Source organism: Epinephelus fuscoguttatus, linkage group LG3, assembly GCF_011397635.1.
Source record: "Epinephelus fuscoguttatus linkage group LG3, E.fuscoguttatus.final_Chr_v1".
NCBI classification, from domain to species: domain Eukaryota; kingdom Metazoa; phylum Chordata; class Actinopteri; order Perciformes; family Serranidae; genus Epinephelus; species Epinephelus fuscoguttatus.
The window spans coordinates 3,682,631-3,705,855 of NC_064754.1; the positions used below are offsets into that span (position 1 = coordinate 3,682,631).

The window sequence follows — 23,225 nt, forward strand, 5'->3', positions numbered from 1 at the left end:
GCGATGTCCGTGGATAGCTGCCTCTGTGAGAAGAGAACAGAAGGAAGGGAGGGGGGTATCACTGTCCGAGGGCTGCCACAGAATGGCAACCAGGATGTCAGCCGACCAACACTCGCCACCCGCTCCCTGGTTGCGGCGATTTGCGATGCTGGCCAGCTAGGAATGAACTAGCAGCCAGTACAGTCCAGTCCTCTCTGGTCTAGCTAACATTTAGCCGTGTTACTTACTGATCCATTAGAAAGAAAGCTAGCTGGACATGGGTTTTGAAGCCTCTTTGGTCACGGAGCTCCCTCCATCTCTTGAACGCCTGACTGAGGTTTACTCTTGTTTTTCCTCTTCTTTTATCACTCTCCTTTTTGCTCTTCTTTGCCTCCTCACACAGAGGAGCTCCTTTTCTTTCGCTAGGCCGTTTTTCACTTGTCTCCAAACTTTGTCCGTCTGCCATTGTGCTCATGACTCAACTACCTCATGCCCAACTCCTCATAAGGACCAGCTCCAGTCCCTGATTGGCTGACCGACCAGTTTCACAATACATGACGCATTTCCTGCCGTAAAGCAGATTTTTTTTCCGTGAAATTTCGGCACCGGTGGCAGAAGCTTATTACAAAGATTGCAAAGCCACTAAATAACCTATGTAAACGCTGATTGTCTGAATCCATCAACATCTCCACGACTTTTCTGTTGGCGCCGACATTTTTATGTTGTTTACAGTTTAAATAGTTATACACCATCTGAATGGGATCTAATCACCAAAGAGTTTTCACATTTTTCATATGTACGTGCACAAGTTAATAAATACAGTATTCTTTTGACTAAAACACAAACCCCTCCTGATCGAAATACAGTGCACAACATTTGAATCCATTCCTAATCTATAGGTAAGCAACTGATTGGATGTGATGTGGGTCAGTATCTTAGGAAAACTTGAAAGGCTTGTAATGTATCGGCCATTTTAAAAATTGCTTTTATTGCAGGTCGTACTGGGCAGCCCATCAGTCTGACGGTTTTGTTTCACTGCTCTTTGAAACCTTTGTTTCCGAGCTGCAATGGTCCCGTCAGAACTCGTATGTCATCTAGAAATGTTTGGTGTTTTAGGTTCAGTGTAAAAAAAAAAAAAGTCCGCCTCTTAATTATATTAATTCTAATTAGAGATTGAGATTTCAGGGACGAGGGCTGGTCACAGGTCAGAAGGGGAGAAGAGGAAGTAGAAATAGAGATAACATGAAGTAGCATTAAAACCACAAAACATAAATCACTACACTGTTTAATTAGTTTCAGTCAGTCCTCTACCGGGAAGAGTCTGCTGACAGAGATGATAAACATTTATATGCTCCACAAAGATATGACAATCAACAGAAGGAAAACACAATAAAAATCACACCAAAGGTACAAACAAGATCACAATTCACTCTTTAGTGCAGATGTGCAGCAGCAGAGGCCTAGCTTTAATCAATAGCTGAATGTAGCTTCTCCTCCCGTGAAGTTAACGCACAATTCTTCCACAAGGTTTCATGGAAAATGAAACTCTCGCTTGGCACTGCTCTTGGGCACAGTCCACCATCAGTGATAGTGATAGTGTAAGACTTTACAACCAGCCATAAAACAGGATTGCTGGAAAGGTGGGCGAGGTGAACTGCAGACGCTTCTTAACAGCTGTGATTCAGGTGATTAGTTCAGTGTGGGTTTCCAGGTTTGGGGAAAACGCAACCGAGCCGATATGGACACCGGCGGTTTGACTCGGAGTGGTCTGCTCCTCGTTTTCTCCATTTGTGTGTGTGTTGTTACTGGGACTTCTATAGGTGAGTGGAGCCAGAATGGATGGATTTACTAGATTATAGAATCAGATTTGATTTAAAACTGTAGACAGCAGGAAAAATCAGGCTGACTTATTTCTGTTTGTGTTGAAGGCCCTGAACTTTTATTTAAATTAATACTGGTGATTGTGTCGGTGCCAGTGTTTTTGTGTCCAAATTTGTTACTTCAGTCCACTTTAAAATGAAAGAGGAATACATGACGACAGTTATCGGCACACATGATATGAATTATGTTGGGTGAGGATTCCTATGGAAGCCCAGTGTTCATGTTAAATGATGTTTTGATTATTATGGCTGGTAGTAGGTATCATGACACCTGTCTTACACCAAGTCTCAAGCAGCGATGGTGGCTTGACTCAGCCTTATATCTGCATGAAATTATGCTGCCATATCAGTTTGATCACACCTCACTCAAAGTTTTAGTGTTTCAAAGTCCAGTGTCAGGTGCTCTACCATAGACTGCTTAAAGTAATGGACGTAGCCACCATGACGTCACCCACTCCAGTTCTGAAGCCTCAAGTTGTCATTTTGGCTGTTGCCATCTTGGATTTTTGGAGCCCAAAGTAGCCGCATATTGGTTAGCATGTTGCATTTATAGCTATAGTTTACTGTGATAATGCTTATGTTGTTTTTCACTCGAGAAAAACAGACTTAAAACCATTAAAACAAAATGTACTTACCAGAAAAACTGAACAACCAAACTCTGAATAAGACTTTTTTTGGTGGTCAAAATAATACAACTAACTTTAATTGAGTGGAAATAGTGACAGCTACACCTGCTCTCTGTGTATCTGGGCTTATGCTGGGGTTACCTTAACCCATGTTATCGCCGTGGTAGCAACTTGTCAACCGACAGCATCCACCTGTCCATCAACGTAGCAATGCTCAAGGGATTGTTCCTTACTTGGAGGGGGTGGTGTGGTGTGTCAGTTAATTTTTTAAGCACTGGGAAGGGGCTTATGTTTTCTTTTTTTATTTGTTTGTTTGTTTTTCAGTTTTAGGGGATGGGCATACAACTTAAAATGGTTTTATTCTGTATCAAGATTAAATTAAATGATTAAAAATCACCAAAATTACACCATTAATCGCAGCCAGAAACTATAAAAACAGAAGTTATCAATGGATTTTTCCATTTCTGACAGTCCTTGGATACACCGTATGCGATGAATGCTTCTGTCAAAAAAAGAAGAAAACACAACATCAAATCTAAACCTAAAATAATGATATTTCATCAATATCACCTTATTCAACGTGTCATTTAAAATTTGGCCAAAAATAAACCATTTGCACCAACTAACCAGCATGCATGACAAGGGCAAAAAAAAACAAGGCTTTCCTCAACCCCAGGATTTTGTCTTCAACTTTTAACTTTGAACTTTCAAACGTCACAGGGTAAGTTTTTAAAAAATCTTTGTAAAAAATATTTGTAGTTTCAGGGAGGGGGGGAAAAAAAACGGTGTCGACCCCCTCCTCTGATAAGTAAAGAACAGTCCCTAACTTAACCTTAGCTTTAATTACATTTTAATGGGTGAGTTATATAAATAATTCGCCCCCTGTACAGTTGTGAAAATAGCTATAAAGACCAGAACCGCTTTTTGTACCAGGCTGTAAACATGTTTATGTCTGCTGTGAAGTTGGGCATTTTAACATGATAGACTCACTTCTGGGGCCAGCCTCAAGTGGTCATTCGATCAACTGCAGTATTTGGCACATCAGGTGGTTTTTTTTTTATTAAGATCCAAAGGTTGCCACTTGTGGTATGTGTGTAAAAAAAAAAGAATAAAAAAGACACTACTGATGTTAGATTTCTTATCATTAATCAAATCTTTAAACGTGTCTCAGACAATAAAATGCAATAAACAGTCTACAGTTTAGTTTAATGGTGCGTACAGTGATACACAACCATGTTATTATTTTTATATCATCCACGACAACAGATGGTAGATTTAAGATAATTTGCAATGATGAAAGCTCAAACATGCACGCAGTATATTCTCATGTGCTTGAAACTGTTTTAGATTAGAAAGCATATCTGATACAGTATTCGCTGTTTCAAGTCTGTCATGTATTGCAGAATATCTGCCTCCAGTGGTGGAAAGTAGTTTTAAGTACTGGTGCCCACTGCATGTGTGGTTTTACGCACCTCCATTAGTATTATTGTGGAAGCAACAGATATCTGGAACGCTGGGCACATAAACCAGAACATGCTGCATGCCAGTTGTGAGGAGTGAAAAACAGTATTTTAATGTACAGTAGTGTGGGTGAGCTGTCTGTTCTCTATTAACTACTGTTGTTTCTGTTCCTCAAGGTACTTCAACCATAAACTGTGCTGCGGGTAGCAGTCAGTATGTAGGTGCAGTGGATGAAGGATATACAGGTAAGTGTAGATATGACTTTTATTTAAAATTGCAATGTGCCAAATTAGATTGAGTGAACAGAGTGAAATAATTTAAATTTCCTCTCAGGGATCATTAATGTTTATCTTCTTCTTCTTCTTCTTCTTCTTCTTCTTAAATTCATGCCATTTTCATTGGTATTTAAACTTGCTTTATATTTGAGATATATTTCTGAAACATGCCTAAAAGTTTTTATCAAATCCAGGAAAAGTTTGAAAAGAAATGTTGTATTGCTGCCCTCTACATATTATTATTTTCATTTTATCTGTTTGCAAGATGCTTTGTGTGCAAAATCTCCAGGGATAGGAGGAATAGCTAATACTGTTGGGTGATGCCCCAAAATCTGGTTTTCGATCTGATATTTAGTAATACCAGGGCCAGATTCGCCAAGATACTAATACTTTTTTAGTAATTAACAGTTGGTACTGTATTATCATGCACAGTAGGGGAGAACAAGATATTTTGAGAGGGATCAGTGTTTTTATCTTCGCTGACTTTGTTATGAAGGATAGAAATTCATTCCTACAAAGGTGCTGTGTGTCCGTCAAACAGTAGATGAGATGTTTATTTAGACCCTCTCACAATGCTCCCATGATGTTGCAGGCAATGTGGAGGTGGTGTCGGGGATCACAGCAGGAAGCAATGTGAAGCTGGTGTCCCACCTCTTCCCAGAACATCTGCAGTATCTGGAACTGAGCTTCACAATCGGAGACACCAGCGCAACTGTTCGCACCAAGAAGCCGCTGGACGCAGACACACTGGTTGGGGTGAGTTTGGGAAAACCTGTCTCCCACTAATCAACTTTCTAAACTGCTATTTTGTTTATATTTTCTATAAATGTAAACAGAAAACGCTTAAGTGTAACTGCATTATTTTTCAACCTGGACCCTGTTTCCCCATGTTTTTGTGTCTAAGTGACTAATAGGAGCAACAGTTTTTGAAATTGTGAGCAGCGGCAAAACAAGCTGCAATGCAACGTTAAACTGCATTTGCCACTGTCAGTTTAGTTCCACTAAAAGTGTTTGTTTTTTCAACTGACAGGCTCAGATTATGGAAAGGATCCCTACAGAGATAGACCTTTTATTAAAGAGTAAGATTCTTTTTGTTTAACCAGAAACAGCCCCAATTTACTGCCACCAAAACTCCATTATAAAAACACAGTAATAATAATAACTAGTCCATACCCATTGGTAGCTGTGTCACCTTCTACCTATGCCAGTCCTCAATGCCTATGTGCAGTTTCACATAGATTGACCACGTCAGTGAGTAGAAAAACGTGGGACAGACAGAATGACTGACTGACAGTTTCTGTGATTATGTACAGCATACCATACCATGACTTAGTCATACCAAACATTAGAAACAACACCAACATTGGTCCACAGGGGGAGCCACAGCGATCGGTCGCATTTTAGCCATTTTGAAGCATTTTTCTGTTGTTATAGCGCCACCCAGTTGCCAATTAGAGTTAAATTTCTCCAGTCACCTTGAGGCGTCCTGTTCTACATATCTACCAAGTTTAGTAAAAATCCATATGGCGGTTAGGCCTAGATAAGAAATGAGCTCTCTAGCGCCCCCATTTTGTTTGATGGGGTCAATAATGGAGGGGTCCCCTCAGATTATGTGTGGTCATATGCCTACAAAGTTGCGTGGTGATGGGTGAAACCCTTGAGATGTTCTACACCTTTATGTGATGAGCCACGCCCTCCGCAATATTCATTGCCTTATAGAAGCTCAGTTTTAGGAAGTTTTCCAACTTTTGCCAAGAGGGAACTTTAGATATTGCTCCCTAGATTATGTTCACCCAGTTTCATGCAGATTGTTCAAACTTCCTAGGAAGAGATCCATTTGAAGTGTTTTTCAAAAAATTCAAAATGGCGGAAAATCTATATAAGCGGAAGTTATGGGTTCTTGAGGCAAATGTGTTCCTCATGAGGAGAGGCATCTCTGTGCAAAGTTTCATGTCTCTACGACATACGGGGCATGAGATATGCCCATTCAAAGTTTGACATTTCAATGGGTTGCTATAGCGCCCCCCTTTGGCCAATTGATGTAATATTGCTTCATTGGCATCCTCCCATGACCCTCTACCACTGTGCCAAATTTCACATGGATTGACCAAGTCAGTGAGGAGAAAAACATGGAACACACACACAGAGTTTTCCTCATTATATAGTAAGATGATAAAAATGACCAATTGGCACTTGTGCCACCATCAGTAGGGCCCCAACTGGTTGGCCTTGCGCCGAGGAGCCCCATCTGCCCAAAGTGTCCCACAATGGAGCTAGCCGCTGGTTCGCAGCTCTCCCACATTTGCCAGGGGGTCTGAACCTCCCCTGCATGGGCAGCAGGGCTCCAAGAAACATGATGTTTCTCAAACCCTGCCGCGTTGAGGCCCACGGGCCACCTGACACACAGTCGCCTTGGCCCGCCTTCCCAAGCGAGGTGGGTCCCCAGCGCAACACTACCCCAGGGCAAGCGGCTGACAGGCGCCCATGCAGGCTGTCCCGAGAGAGAGCTATGTGGTTGATCCTGCCAGTAGCATATGCAAGTCTAAGTACACACGGCTGGTACAGTGAAACTGTGAATGGCTCATTAAATCAGCTATGGTTTCTTTGATCGCTCCAGCGTTACTTGGATAACTGTGGCAATTCTAGAGCTAATACATGCCAATGAGTGCTGACCTCTGGGGATGACTACAAAGGCACTATACAAGTGCATGTCCGTATCTTATTTAAAAGGCGCCTTTCAAAACAGCTAAGGTCAACTCATAGAAATAAAGCCAATGTCAACATGTACAAAATAAATAAAAGTATTTTAAGCGTGGATAGAGACAGAATATTTGCATGTAGTAGTTTTTATAGTGCAAATTTCCCTCTGTGTTTTGCAGAGTCTTTAATGAACTGGAGCTGAGGGACAGTAGTTTTCAATTCCAGTTTGATAGATAGTTGGACACATGCTCATTTTCAGTTTTTCACAGCGTCCTTTAAGTCGTCTCAACACTTTTTTCATGTCTTACAGAGTGACAGAATCTTGTATTACTCTGTCATGTGTGACGGCGCAATTAAGGTGGGTAACATTTTTAAAGTGGCAGCATACACTAACTTCACAAAACAGAATATTAAAAGTTATGTTTTTATCTTTGCAGTACAACAACACTCGGACACTGCTGATCAACGATCTCAATGACCACAGCCCGGTGTTTGAACAGGAGGTTTACAACACCTCTGTCTCTGAGGTAAGTCACTGAAATCTGTCAGAATGGAGCTGTAGACCCGCATAAAACATTTTCATTTAAGTTCAGCTGATGTTTAGGAGATGCGCTCCGACTGCCAGCTGGATTAACCTTTGAAATTCTTGTTTTACCTGTGGACAAGTTGTGGACCTGCTTATTCAGAATGCTGCCAAAATGATCTAAAGTGAGCTGCAGTAGAATGAGTTGAAAGGATAAATGTAGTAACAGATGTTGTGTTACCAACGTTTGACCTGCAGGAGCAACAGGACACACACGTGTATTTCTCTGTATCTGTGGGTCACTCAGCCTTTTCTTCTTTCAGGCACAAGAAGTAAACAGCGAGGTTCTTCGAGTGACAGCTGTGGACGGAGACAGCACCCCAGCCAACAACCAAGTGACATACTCCATTGTAATAATAATATTAATATTAATAATAATAATAATAATAATAATAATAATAATAATATAACCATATTTGGATGAGCTACGATGAATGTTCTCACTTAAACCTATACAAAGAGTAGTTACTGACAGTACCTGAAGTTATGTTTTACACCCAAAACACACCAAGCAGTGGTGAGGTGCAGCCTGCGACCAGCTGCCAAAAGCTGCTGTACTGTTTGTCCACTGTATGCAGTGTTATTGACTGAATTTTGCTAGCATAATGTTAGCTTTCTGGCTAATAGCTGGGCTAAAGGATTCCAAGAGTTGGGCGGACTGGATCACCTGTGTCTCAAGTCAGGGGCTGCAGCCTTTGATGGCTGCATTTGAAGACAGATTGCGTCACATTGGCGCAACCGAGGCTGTCTCATTTCGAAGGCTCCTTCAAATTGCAGCCTTCTTTCTCCAGAATTTGGAGGATGCAACAGATGAATCCTTCGTGGCCCAGCCTATCCCAAGATGCATTGCGCCAATGACGATTAAATATTACAGGGTGTCCGTGGGGTCTTAAAAAGTATTAAAAGTTGATAAATAAAAATGTCGGAAAATTAAGGCCCTTAAAAAGTATTAAAAAATCTTAATCGCGATTTTATGAAGTATTAAATTTTCTTGGCATTCAAGCTTTGACAAAAAGTATCCCTGAATGTATCATTTATTTTCCTCCTCGCAGCTATTACAAACAACGATGTGTAGGTAGGCACACTCGGACTGCCACTCGGGGCCGTGCACGTACCTGTGCGACATCACGCGACGACGCACATCCAGGCGCCAAACAAAGGAGCAAAAGACAATAAAAAATCCTTCTCATCTTATCTGAGTTCTGTTGTATGTTTGTGCTCCATAGATTTAATTGCAAACTACAACTGTTTAGTAAGTTAAAGATGCGTTGCTGCTAACGACAGCTTGAAGTGGCGATGAGGTCTTAAGGTTTTTTTGGAAGGTCTTAAAAAAGTCTTAAAAAGGTACTGAAATTAACCTCAGGATTCCTGCATATACCCTGTATTAAGATAAGTAACCAACAGTTGTTAACATTACTATTAGCTAAAAGCACAACAAGCTTAAACAAGCTTAACTTAATACGTTTAACAGCCTGAAATATATCAAACAGCAGCGTCTCCGGCAGTGAATCATCTAAAGTATTGAATACAAAATATATACATATTATAATAATATCTCGGTCCATGATTTAGGGCTAACTAACTTACTATCTTACTCCGTCTTTCGTTAAGCACAGCTGGTTGCTAGTTAACAGGAACACCAACAGAGCAACTGGTGATGCAACCAGGAAATCCTCCACAGACAAGACCGTCCCATTTTGGAGACAGTTCGTTGCAGCCCGTGAATTGAGACACAGCTAAGGGTGCGTTTGTTTTGTACTCTGAGGTCGGAAATTCCCAGTTCCCAGTCTGAAGTTTAAACTCGAACGCACCCTGAGATCGGATTTCCAACTCAGAGGAATTCAAGATGGCTGCTGGTCACATACATAGAGCGTAAACACTCTGCTAAAGTACTGTTTATAGCAGTTTTATCTTATTTGTTTACATTAGGTCAGCCTCATCTGTGGCGTTCATCAGTTGGAGTGCATGATGGTTTTGAAGCTGTCTATACTCCGAAAGTGCACGGGCAACAAAGGCTTTCTTGCAGGCGTCCATGTTTTTTTCCGACTTGTCCACCGTTGTCAGCTAGAATGCAAAAACTGTCGTCAACTCAGAGGTGACGTCATTCCCACTTCCGACTTCCAACCTCCGAGTACAAAACGAACGCAGCATGATGTCCCCCGTTGATAGGTCATATCTAAGGTTCATCGTATTTACTGGAGTAGAGAATAACGTCTCCATTGCATAAGAACCTTACAGGGCAGCAATGATTGTTCCAGGTATTAGGTAAACCCTCCGGTGTTGCCAAGGAAACAGGGTTATGGCTAATGAAAAACTTTAGATTTTGACTGCAAAAAGCATAATATATGTATGAATATTCTTACTTTACGTTTCTTCGGTAAGTGACCATGGTATATGGGCTGTCCATTATCACTTTTTAACAGTCTTAGTGGAGGTTCACGCCTCCATGTAGTCTTGACCCGTCGTCAGGCATTATCCCTTACAGACAGAGCAGTGGAGGCTTCTTACAACAACAAATAGAAAATAAACAAGCTTTACAATTAATTTTTATACACATACAGAAAAAGATAAGAAAATGTGATCACGCTGCCGACATTATCACATTATGTGATTTTTAAAACAGATATTTTTAAATAGGGATGAACTCTCAAGACAGTGGGTAAAAAATAAAATCAAGGGTCATACGTAATATTCTGTGTGGAAATGTGACGGTAACTTTCTGTCATTAGGCACCAACTTCAGAGGACTTTATTGTGACCAACTCAGGGGCTTTTATTTTGAAGAGACGTTTGAACTACAATGTAGTCCGAAACTACAACTTCATTGTGACGGCCCGGGTGAGTGAAAAGACACACAACATCTACTCATACAGAATCATTTAGAGCCGTGACGAGAGGAACACCTGATTGATCTGTGTCATCTGTGTTCGCTACAGGATAAAGGAGGGTTCAGTGACACAACCACTGTGTTGATCAACGTAGTCGACTTCGATAACTTGAATCCATATTTCAGCCACAGTGTGTACCAGGCTTTTATTCGGGAGAATCAGGTGAGTGTCTTAAACGAAGAACTGCCGCATGTGTGTCACAGGTGATTTTCTTTGCTTTTAAAATGCCAACCAACACTTTTTTATGCCTTCGAGCCAGCTTGGGTGTTTTTGGATTGTCCCGCTTTCTAAACCATTCTTGTGAACACAATGTCACAAAAATGCCTTGAGAATTTTAAATTTTGGCACAAACGTCCACTTGGACTCAAGTATGAAGTAATCAGATTATGGAGGTCAAAGGTCAAGGTCACGGTGACCTCACAAAGCATGGTTTTAGTCATAACTCAATACTTTATCTGCTTACTATGACAAAATTTCACACAAATGTCTGATAGGATAAAATGATATGGTCAACGTCACTGTGACATCATAATGTTGTACAAAAAAAAACATATATGGAGAGCCATTTTTTGAAGCCAGTCTGCTACCTGAGCACACAATGCTTTATATCTGTTTATTTAACCTTGATTCAGTCCTCATTATCGAGAGCCTGGTGCTCCTTTGAAAGTGGTTTCCATATTGTGTTTTTATGTAAAGGTGTTTTAATGTGTTCTGCCCAGATGGGATATCATGTGTTTAATGCAGCCTTTTTAATAGCAGATTTTGCACATGCAAACCCAAGACCAAAATTTTGTTTTATAATCTGTTTTTCTACTTTGGGAGAAGCAAGGGGCACATTTCCACTGAGGCTGACTATAAAGTCAATATATGTTAATCTAATTTAATCTAACCTCACCTGCTGTAATCTGATCCTCAGGTTGGGCATTTCCGTACCATTGAGCCAGAGGCGATAAAGGCTCAGGATGGAGACACTGGGATCAACATGGCTTTAACTTACAGCATCAGTGCAGGTAAACAACAAGAAATAAAAGGTTTGAATAAAACTCAGACTTTTGAGGTGAAACACTAAAATATCTAACATTGTCTTTGTTTGTTTAGTGTCTCCAGACAAATACCAGAGAAACTTCAACATTGACTCAAGCAATGGAGTTATGTCTGTGATCACAGCTCTAGACAGAGAAGCGATGAACAGCAGTGTGATCTCTGTCCGCATCAAGGTACGTCACAGGCCGGTCACATTCAAGTCCAGTCAGCTCAATTGACCCTTCGCTAAGCCCCACCACTTTGTGATGCACTGTCAAGCTGTCGGAGTGAGCATGGAGCCCACACTGTCACTAACTGCACTCTCTGGAGAAATATGATCATATTTTTGGAGAAATGAAAGAGTGATTCCAGAGAGAAGCAGACAGAGGGGTCTACAGTCTGTGTTTGAAGGATATATCCAGGATGTCAAACTGACTCAGCAGCAACACCAGGTTAAAAAGACAAAGATAGTTAGAAGCTAAAGCCAAACTATAGGCTACAGATCACAGTGTAAAAGTGAACCACCACATCCCTGCTGATCACCACACAAGACAATGAATATAAAGGGAAACATTGCCAACATGTGTGCAGATGTGGACGGACAGACATGCAATAGATGTCGCGCAAAATTTGGTCTTGTAGGTTTTTTTCATTGGCAGCACCAAAAGCTCACCTGCTACATTAGTTAGCTGGTTTATCAGCATGCAGCAAGCTCCTTAGCTTAAACACGACAACAACTCAGAGAGCACAGGCCTCCACCATGGCTGATAGTGCAGTCTTTTATGATATGCAGATGAATTATGTCACAATGTGTCTGTGCCTAGCTGAAGCCTCATCATCTCAACTGTGCATTTAATGCTGTCTTCTAAACTGGAAATGTTTAATTTTCCTTCAGCATCTCTGGAGGAGATCATTGCAGACGAATCGCATTTGGATGTGTGTTAAGAGTTTAATAAGTTGCATGATATGTGTGTTTGTTTATGTTGCCACATCTTAGTTGAGATAAAAGCTATGCTTTCTTACAGTTTTAGCAGTTCTCCCATCAAACTACTGTCTGTTCCTGAGTGACAGCAACAGCAACAGCTGTGTGAAATTTGAGCTGCTGCAGGATCACAGGTTTCTGTAAATGTGGACTGTGATTTGGAGTCATGGTATTTCTACAATTGGCTATGTTTTGTCTTCCTACTGAACTTTACTACAAACTACTGGATTTTCAATTAATGTCATTTATTCCGCCAAGGCCAAATGCCCTATCTTACAATGTTAACGAAAGTGAAAAATAATTTGCATATCCACCTTGTGATTCAGATTTGCTTCAAAATTAAAATAGTTCTTCCTTGACCCTTCCTTGCTACACCCTTACACTAAGTCTCATGAAAATTGGACCAGTAGTTTCTCTGTAGTCCTGCTGACAAATAGACAAACAAACAAGCTGAACTCAAAACATAACCTCCTTGGTAAGGTGATAATTAAGGATACCACCCACTCAAGGCTGTGTCAAAACTGGCCTTCATCTGGATTTTTTACTAGGGATGCAAGAAAATATCAGCATGTCACTGGTAGCGGCCGATATTGGCTTTAAAATGAAAATGATCAGAATCGGCCAACGTGCTATTTCTGAATTTGCACAATGAGTGAATGTTACAGACATCGAAAAGTATTGTATCTTTTGTCTCCATCTAGGGGGAAAAAGGGTGGAATATATCGATATTGGTATCAGTTGTCAGTCAAAGTTGTTACATATCAGCATATCAGATATCAGCAAATAATCCAATATCTGCATCCCTATGTACAACACAAATCGAGTGATTATCAAATGATAATAATTTCTCTGCAGGCGGCCCAGACAGACGACAGTTTGAAGACGGCAGATGCTGTGGTGTCTGTCACTATTGAAGATGTGAATGATAATCCTCCAGAGTTTGACCAGCCTAAGTACTCTGCAACACTCCTGGAAAATTCTCCTGTTGATGCTGTTGTGTTCAAAGCCGTGGTCACCGACCTGGACGAGGTACAGTAGACTTTACTTAAACCCACACTTGGAAATTAAGTGATAATTATTATTGAGCAATTTGTCCCATGATCCTCTATCTCCAGGGAGGTTTTGTGGGAACTTTGAGGATCCTTCCAGAATCTGCTCCGTTCTCAATCAGTCCTGATGGGACGGTCAGAGTGAAGAACTCTGCAGCTCTGGACAGAGAGACCACTGAAAGTATCACATTTCAGGTAATCATATTAAATTGAATTTGGATTAGGCATGAGCCCTGAGCTTTTTGGGCTCCCACTGAAAATACAAATCTTAAAAAACAGGTCACTGGCACATAGGTTCATTTCAAGAGGGAGTTTTTATCAAACCCAAACAAAAGGAAATAGTGCAATTGTTGGGGGCTATTTTCAGCGGTGGATTACTCCATGTTTGGTGCTCTAGTGGGTAATGTCTTGCAGCAGGATGGTGTATGGGTGATTAAGTCACAATAAACTACAGTATGTGTTCATGGCAATAAGTGGAGCTCTATGGCACAGGGATTTGTTGACAAGAAAAAAAATATTGAATATCTCCATGCTTATTCTGTTATCTTGATATAACTATTTTATATTTGTGGGCAACAGGCAGTGTTGTATCTGAACCTTTGATGCTGTTCTTTTTTTACTGAAAAGATTGAAGCAAGGGAGACGGATCCACCCAACAATGTTGCAGTGGTGCAAGTCAATGTAACTCTTCTGGATGAGAATGACAACAGTCCTGTGTTCACCAGTAACACGTACGAAGGGAAGGTCTTTGCAAATCAAACAGTGGGACAGTTGCTGGTCCAGGTGAGTGAGAAAAATCTGTTCAGGGTCATCTGTTCAATAACGTTTACCATGGGCAGACTGGCCTAAATTTAGAATTTAATTCAGCTTGTTTGCAGCAGAAATTAAATGTGGAGTTCCTCAAGGTTCAATTTCAGGTCCCGCTCTCCTTTTCATTTGCAGAACTTCAGGTGGAGTTACATCAGCCCTCCACTGCTATGCTGATGACACACTCCTTTCACACTGAACCCTCATTTTTATAACTTCATAGCTTATTGAGTCATGTCATTGCTAAATGCTCCACATAATTTATTGATTAGTCCGACCCACACGTCTGCTGGGCTCATTATTGCACAATGTTGAAATTCTACCTCTGCTTCATCCTTTACCATAATTTAAGATTGTTGTCATTTTATTGTTGCTATGTCATTTTTATTTGATGTTTTTAGAAGTGCTGTTAAGATAATTATCTGTACATTTAAACTCAAAGATTAAGGCAGAGGATCCAGATGCTGGCAAGAATGGACAGATCAAATACTCTATCGACTTCGGGAACAATGACGGCTACTTCTCATTGGATGAAAACAGTGGAGACATCACGCTGGTTAAAAAGATCCCCCTGGTGGACAACACGATTTTGGAGTTCCCTCTCTACATAACAGCCAGAGATGGTAGATCTGAACATTATCTCTCTGGGCACCAAGCACTACCTACAGCTTACCATCAATGATAAGAATCACTTATCCTGATTGTGATGAGTCAGCCTATAATATTAAAAGAGACAATTAACACTAAATCACAACTTTTTATGCCATGTGAATTATTATTTAGTATGTGTATGGCACAAAGAATTAATCCTACTGTAAATATCTTTTAAACAAAAGTCTGCATCTGCATCTAGTGGCAGAATATTTTTGTTGCTCTTTGTGGGCTGTAACTTTTAACAACTGTATCTCAGAATCACATCTAGCACTTCACCTTTGGCAGTATCAAATGCTTTGTGGTCATAAAATTGTTATCACACCCTTCTACAGATCGGTGATCTCAGGCACATACTTTTATTTGTTCCAACTACCTTTCATGCTTTGTTGAATCTTTCAAAGGGGCTTTTTACATTTTTATTTAGACTGGATGACAAGCTGCATGCAGCAGCAATTCAAAGTCCTTTACAGAGTGATAAAACACTCATTACATCTCTACAATATTGTCTGTAGATACAAAAGTCCTGAACTAAGAGAAAGGCCTCAGTATGCTTCAAAAGAAGTGTTGTCGAACAGTCTCCAGAGACACACTTTTCAGCGGTGAAATCGGGGCTTATGTGTAGGACAAATTATGTAACTTTCTGAAACAAGCAGTCCGCTCACACCAGTTTACATGGTGGTTGTTCAGGTGTGAGAAGGTGTGCAAATTGAGTGGAAACTACTCGTAGTGCTCAAAGTCACGGTGATCAACCGCTTTTATGGAGCATAAAGCTTGGACAGAATCATTCCAATACAAATGCTGTTTAAATAATTTACTCATAATAATCAAACAGTCTCCTTACCGTGTTCATTTTGGGTCTTTTCATATATGACAACATACCAAAAAAAATAAACTACAGTAGTTCTATGTTTTTATTTATTTTACTAAGGGCTTGTGTCCATTGCTTTTCTTCAGAAGAAAAACCATGGCAGGGCATCAGCGAGCCAAGTGTTTCAAAGCACTCCCAGCATTTTATTTTTTTAATTCAAATAAACACAAGAAGTTTGTGCTCTGGAGAAAGGATCACTCAGTGAATAACCTCCTAAGCCCTATGATAAGCTATTATGGCAAGGCTTAACTATACAGACCAGTGAGCAGTGATAACTAACATGTCTTTGGGGTCATCAGGTGGGAACCTCCTTTCACCAGTGTTTCGTCTAGTTGGTCCCACGACACCTCCAGGAGGCTAGACAGTGATCTCTGGTGTCCCAGAGACACTCCCCTAATGCCAGGTCTCACTGCTCCCCGCACCAACCCAATAACCTCCTTTACCTTACTTACACATGGCTTTCTCAGCCCAAACAGCACTGCCACCTTCAACCAAACCCAGGCTCCGTACATACGAGCTCCAGGTAGAGACAGTGCCAATACTACCTTTCCTAGCACATTCACCATACTCTATTTCACACGCTACATAGCATAACTCCAATATAAGCTAAAGTTAAAGGAGATAGAGAAGATAAACTCACAGGCTTTCTCAGCCCAAACAGCACTGCCACCTTCAACAAACCCAGGCTCCGTCTCCAGGTAGAAGTAGAACAGTGACCTTTCTACCTTTTCACATTCATACTCTCTTACAAGACATAGCATAACTCAATACCCTGGATGTATATCAAAACTATTCGAATTATGTCAAAATATGTCTGTGCCTAGCTGAAGCCTCATCATCTCAACTGTGCAACAATAATATCTTGACATTAAGGTTAGCTAGATAGGTGATGCAGCACTACTTTAACAGTGGGCTGACTGCACAGGCAACAAGCTTACAAATGTACCGTGTTAAAGGCCAACACATTCTCACTCCGACCTTGTCACATATTGACGTTTGGTCATGGACTTTCCACGTCCACAAACAACATGCATCATTCGATGACATCGCCTCCTTGAAATTCAGCTATTTAAGGATCCGCCCTTGACTTTGAGAAGCACCAAATGATTGCTCTGAAGAGAGATGGTCTGAAAGAGCGCATTATCCCCATTTGTATGATTCATTCCATCGAGAATACAAAAACATGCAAAAGTTTACGTACAGAAATTGGGAGGCAGTAAGATGTAGCATTAGTGAGCGTGAAATCTGCTGTGGCGCAGGTACAATCAACATGTCAACTCGACGTGGTTGCATGAGACGTCATACAACATGGTTCATTTGGAGCATACTGAGGCCGTGCAGCAGTGTAAAAATCCCTGTACACATACCAGCCCTAGACAGAAACTGGGTTATGTCAGCAGCCCCAGTTGCTCATCCTGACTGCATGCACCTACTACAACAGCTCAGACTTATCACACTCAGTGTAACAAGTCATCATGATAGCCTTCTCCACCTCTCCTCTAGGGGGCACCATATCCCGCTCCTCTGCAGCACAGGTGAACATTCGCGCTCCTGGTAACTCAAATCCTCAGTTTTTAGAAGAAGTGTACCGTGGTTCTGTAGAAGAAGAGCAGGAGCCAGGAGTTGTGATTCTCAAAGTAAGTTTCTCAGTAAGTTGTTATGAATGTTCATATCCATACCAAAATGTCAGAGATATTTTTACAAACCACATGTTCATCTAACATCCAGTCAATTTGTATTTAGATACTGTTGTTCAGAATGTGGGAAAATTAACTTCTGATTCTTCACAAATTTGTGTTTAGTAAAATCATTTTATCGTCCTGCTCCTCATCTTTTTGTATTCAGGTTAACTTCCTCTCACTAGCTGCCGAGATTCCTCCGACTCTCCAAGTTGTTACAGAAGCCGACAAGTTCTCCATCTCCTCCAGCGGTGAGTTCACCACCAGAGTGAAGCTCGACTACGATGAGGCTCCACACAACTACTCTGTGACCATCTCCATCTCTGACGGGGTCTACAGTGACAGTGCGGTCGTGGAGGTTCAAGTCACTGACATCAATGACAACAGTCCTGTTTTTACCTCCAGTTCTGTCACTGAATCAGTCCCAGAGGACGCAGAGATAGGATCCAATGTTACTGTCGTTCCAGCGACAGACAAAGACAGCAGCTTCAACAAGGAGATCAGGTACTCTCTGAGAGGAGGAGAGGGGAAGTTCTCTGTCGATCCCGTGTCTGGGATGGTGAGTGTGGCTGCTGCTCTTGATAGGGAGACTAAGGCAGAGTACAACCTGCTGGTGGTGGCTGAAGATCAGGGTCGTCCAGTCAGGTCGGCCACAGCCTCCCTGCTGGTCCGTGTGTCCGACATCAACGATAACGTCCCCAAGTTCTCAGAGGCTGAGTATCCGGTAGAAGTCTTAGAGACAGAGTCAGTGGGTAAAAGCCTGCTCACTCTATCAGCTGTGGACCCTGATGAAGGAGCAAATGGGAGAGTTACTTACAGTATTTTCCAGCAAAGTCCGTCATCAGACCTTCCTGTTTTTGAGTTGGACTCTTCCAGCGGGACTCTGCGGCTGGCCCAGCCTCTGGACTACAGTGAGGTGAAGGTGTACAGTCTCAAAGTTCAGGCCTCTGATGGAGGGACTCCCTCTCTGGTTGGGAACAGCTCTGTGGTGGTGAAGGTGAAGGACGTGAACAACAACCCACCTGAGTTCAGTAAGGAAAGCTATGATGTGGCCGTCTTTGAGAACCTGGCCAGCGGTGCGTCCATCCTGACCCTGGAGGTCACTGACAGGGATGAGGTGAGTTGTATACAACCTTTAGATCACATGCATCTACTCTGATAAATGATACCACTATCAAAACATGGTGAACATGATTTCAGGGGGGAATTATCAAAAATACATCAAAAAAAACAGTTGAAGGAAGGAGGTCAGGGTGGATATTTTGCCATAAGGCTCGGACATACTTTCCATTCCACAATGAATGTCCGCGGACAGCTGCAGTCACACCAGCACGGATGCAGTTCCATTCATAGTACAGCTGAGGGTCTGCGTCATTCCCCAGCAGTAAACAAGAGGGCTAGGAGGTGGGGGGACAATATATTGATCATACTCTATGTATCCTGGCTTTACCTAGTGGGATGTATAAGGTGACATTATCGCAACCATCGCGTATAAATTGTCATGTCATTTTTTTAAGCTATCGGCTCTCTCCCTCTCACACTCGCAAGGAAAGACTCAAAACAGTGTTATGTCACACTCACTCCTCCATCCATCCAGATGATCTCTCCTGGGTAACAAGTGTATGAGGAGGCAAAGCGTGTGTCTTTGTGTCTGCAGGGCTCCAGACCACTACTATTAAGTCGCATGTTGTGACCATGAAGCACCAGTGTGAATTGCAACGATCATTAATATATAAACTCTTAAGCTCGTAATTTGTTTCCAGCTCACAGTGAATAAATCCTCATATTTAAAGTTCAGTTTGAATATCTGCGAACTACTAACTTCTGAAGCTTCAAGTTCTCAGCATGAAGCATGAACACTTCCAGCCCAAGACAAGCAGAGTACTTTACAGGCCCAGACACACCAAACCGACTTCAAAGAAATAGCAGCCACGAAAGCCGACTGTTGCCTGTGTCTCGGCCAAAAAGTTGCACATGAACCCACCACAAGGACTATAGCCAACAGCCATCCAGCACATACGTTCTGGGCCTGTGTGAGAGGAAATGACCATAGTCTGTATTCGTCATTCAAAAAAGGAAACCAGAAGCCCATCTTGACTTGGCTTAAGTGCAGAGCATATTTACTGATCACGAGTGAACAATAACACAAATCATCATGTTTCTGCTAAAGAGCTCGTGTCATATCAACACAGATATCACCTCTCTAGCCTAACCGTAAAACTTTGATTAATAGCCCAGGCTGTTATTTGCTTAAATCAATGAACTCAACAGACCTATATTTGGGACAGGCCTTTATTTCCTTTAATGCAAAACTGTTGCTCAACTTAGATGGGAAATACAATCAAATTGTTTATTTAAACTAGTATGAATTTTACTTGTTTAAAATTAGACTTCAGATAATCTATCAATTATAAATCAGTCATTTGGTCTAGCTTCAACAGACAGTGCATCAGAGACAGAGAGAGTTATGGCACTCGAGGATTACGGCACCCAGCATACCGACCCAACACCACTGTATCCCGTTAAAACGTTTCTCACCACGAGGAATGGACATATAATTTGAGGTAGCCAACAAACTGGTTTTACATTTGGCAACTTTGCAACCACACCAGGCTTCTCAATGAGACAGGCGGTTTTTGGTCAAAATGTGCAGCCACACCGGGCGAATAAAAGGGACTAGGCGATTAATTGGAACAAGGCTTTTGATTGAAGTTTTACAGCATGTAAATCTTTGTTTAAGTGGCTCTTACACCATCATCATTTCATTAATGTTCCACAGGGAGGATTTGTGGGAACACTGCGGATCCTTCCAGAATCTGCTCCTTTTTCCATCAGTTCTGATGGGACAATCAGAGTGAGGAACTCTACAGCTCTGGACAGAGAGACCACTGGGACGTTCTTGTTTCAGGTAATGTAGAATCTGAGACACAGATTCATTTGTGTTAAAGGGAAAGCTTTAAGGTGAGAGAAGGTTCATACTTGACTAATCCCTCCATGTATTGTGTCTTATATAACCCTTTACTGGGACCTTTAGGGGCTGGGTCATCAATAACATGCAGACAAGCATCTAAACTACCTAAGTATGAGAAAAAGAGCCATACAGTGCTGTAGAAACAAAATATAATACATTCCCTAACTCAAGGTCCACCTACTAGCTATTTCAAGAGCTTTAAATGTATAACATAGCCTTCATCAGCGGTTAGATTTAGTTCACTTATCATGGAGATGGGTTACATGTTAGCTTAGTAATTGTTTTTTTTATTTATTTTAATAATTGCACTTGTGCTACTTCTGATATGCGTTGGCTCAGAATTAAGTTTGAAAGTCCATTGTAGACCTTGGTAATAATAGTTTGATTAAATTATCCCAGGTCAAGATTCAGTTACTAGCTTTTCCTGGAACTTTGAACCATATCGCCTGACTTCATCAGCAGATGGAGTTTGCCCATTTGTCACAGAGTTGGATATGTTCACATGTGGATGGAGTTTGCAAACTCAAACCACAGATGAAGACTGTAATACAGATAAAAGTTACTGAAACAGCTTGTCAGTGGACCCTTAGTTGGTATTTTTTTTGTCACTTTACTGTTTCCAAGGTTAAGAATGAACTTTGATGCTTCACATGTGATTGTTTTTATTTTCCATTTAAAAGGTTAGGCACCAAGGCTGTAATTTGCTATCATCAAAATCATTTCATAAACAGAGCTGATTACATCCTGAGACTTTCTCTGAGACATTCTCTTGTCCCTCATAAAGGTTGAAGCAAAGGAGACAGAGCCGCCAAATCATGTTTCTATGGCAAATTTGAATGTAACTCTTCTGGATGAGAACGACAACAGCCCTAAATTCACCAGCAGCAAGTATGAGAGCAAAGTCTTCATCAACCAAACAGAGGGGATGTTGCTCCTGAAGGTGAGAAGTATGCAGCAATAGGGCTGCAACTAACAATAATCCTCACTGTTGATCATTTTTTTGATTGACTGATTAGATATTTGGTCTATAAAATGTCAGAAAATGGTGAAAAATGTCTGTCATAGTTTCACAGTGACCAAGTGGATGTCCTCAAATGTCTTGTTTTGTCCACAACCCCAAAAGAAATAGTTGAATTACAGTCATGGTTGAGCAAAGAAACTGGAAAATATTCACATTTAAGAAGCTACAATCAGAGAATCTTGACTATCTTTCTTAGAATATTACTCAAACCGATTAATTATCAAAATAGTTGCCGATTACTTCAATAGTTTACAATTAATCAGTAACTTTTTTATTTTTGAAATCCTTTAATAGCAAACATATAAAGTATTTGCCAGTGTGTTCTCTTTGATTTAAACCCAACATAAGCATCTGTATGTGTAAGTATTTCTACTAAGGTGGGGCCAAATATTCACATATCCAGTACGAAGAATGCAGTTTTCACGAGTACAAGTATCATCCGAGTAAAATGTGTCAGTATCTATACTCAAGTTGAGGGAAAGTCCTCACCTGGGTTGCTGTGTTTAATCCCTTCTCTTGTATTTAAAAATGATCTGAAGCTTAATTCTGAAATAGGTCTGTAAATAGTTTCCAAAATTTGATCCTTAGCAACTTCTGATCAACCAATATTAATTTCAGGTTAAAAAACCAACTTCTGGTTAAGTCCCACCCATTTCCAGTTTAAACTCCTCCCATTTCAAGCACAGATACAGTTACAGATGATTTAGTCTGTTGAACAGATACAGATAATGGTGCACTCACTCATCCCTACATTTTCCCAGACCCTGAACAGATTGGGTCTTCAAAGCAACTCAAAACAATAAAATTATCAGTTAGCTCTGTAATTGTGGATTGTCTAAATGTAGATATTACTTGTTGTCTTCAAATCAACTCTCGATCTTACTGAATTCCTCTTTTAAGATCATCTTATTCTCATTCTTATGTGAAACAAAATGGCTGAGTAATTAGCATGTGAAAATGCAATTTTCAAATTCCAGGTCATTCACAAATAATAAAAAACAGCAGGGGGCCCATAATACTTCCCTGGGGGACTCCAGCCAATGTAGGTTAGCTTCTTGATAAATGACTTGCCTCCTGATATGTACGGTTTAAATGTGAAGCAAACCATTTCACAGTTACACTGTTAAACCACCTATAACCCACACTGTGCACAAGATTAGGAGTGATGATGTTACGTATCAGACACATTTTGACCATCTTAATAATGTTAGGCACTGTGTGAGTTGTTTCCTGGAGGAAGTTGCGAAGTCACTTAATATTACTATTCCAGAGACACACATGGATAGGCTTATAACAGAGAACAGTGGTAACATTCAATGTTGATTTGTTTTTCTGTACGATGTAATTCAAAGGTTGAGGCTGAAGATCCAGATGCAGGTGTCAATGGACAAATCAAATACTCCATTGACTTTGGGAATCAGAACAACTACTTCTCCATTGATGAAAACACCGGAGCAATCACTCTGACGAAAGTGATTCCAGTGAAAGAACATCAAACCTTGGAGTTCTTGTTGTTCATTACAGCCAGAGATGGTACATGTCAACTGTATTTGTTTTTCACATGTCCAATTTTGATGAGTCATTTTAGTTCAGCCAATCACAGTGAAGTCATGATGATATTATCCTTCTCTTCCAGGAGGTGTAGTGTCGCACTCCGCCTCAGCACAGGTGGAGATTCTTGCTGTTGGAGATACAAAACCACAGTTCACACAGAGCACCTACAGTGGCACCATAGAAGAAGAGAGAGACCCAGGAACAGTGATCTTCAAGGTGAGTTTCT

General features: G+C 41.0%; 1 protein-coding gene across 1 annotated transcript in view; it reads left to right on the forward strand.

Annotated features, from left to right (window-relative positions):
* The first annotated feature begins 1,690 nt into the window (after nt 1-1,690).
* LOC125883242 (protocadherin Fat 4) overlaps nt 1,691-23,225 on the forward strand; it is a 36,374-nt gene continuing 14,839 nt past the window's right edge. Inside the window, exons 1-20 of the mRNA XM_049567495.1 lie at nt 1,691-1,799; nt 4,123-4,191; nt 4,814-4,977; nt 7,232-7,279; nt 7,359-7,448; nt 7,768-7,854; nt 10,234-10,341; nt 10,440-10,553; nt 11,308-11,401; nt 11,490-11,608; nt 13,252-13,425; nt 13,512-13,640; nt 14,073-14,228; nt 14,695-14,875; nt 17,278-17,411; nt 17,620-18,570; nt 20,233-20,361; nt 21,209-21,364; nt 22,798-22,978; nt 23,082-23,215. Coding sequence (XP_049423452.1) covers nt 1,718-1,799; nt 4,123-4,191; nt 4,814-4,977; nt 7,232-7,279; nt 7,359-7,448; nt 7,768-7,854; nt 10,234-10,341; nt 10,440-10,553; nt 11,308-11,401; nt 11,490-11,608; nt 13,252-13,425; nt 13,512-13,640; nt 14,073-14,228; nt 14,695-14,875; nt 17,278-17,411; nt 17,620-18,570; nt 20,233-20,361; nt 21,209-21,364; nt 22,798-22,978; nt 23,082-23,215 — 3,300 coding nt within the window. The 5' untranslated portion in view covers nt 1,691-1,717. The remainder of the gene's footprint in view (nt 1,800-4,122; nt 4,192-4,813; nt 4,978-7,231; nt 7,280-7,358; nt 7,449-7,767; nt 7,855-10,233; nt 10,342-10,439; nt 10,554-11,307; nt 11,402-11,489; nt 11,609-13,251; nt 13,426-13,511; nt 13,641-14,072; nt 14,229-14,694; nt 14,876-17,277; nt 17,412-17,619; nt 18,571-20,232; nt 20,362-21,208; nt 21,365-22,797; nt 22,979-23,081; nt 23,216-23,225) is intronic.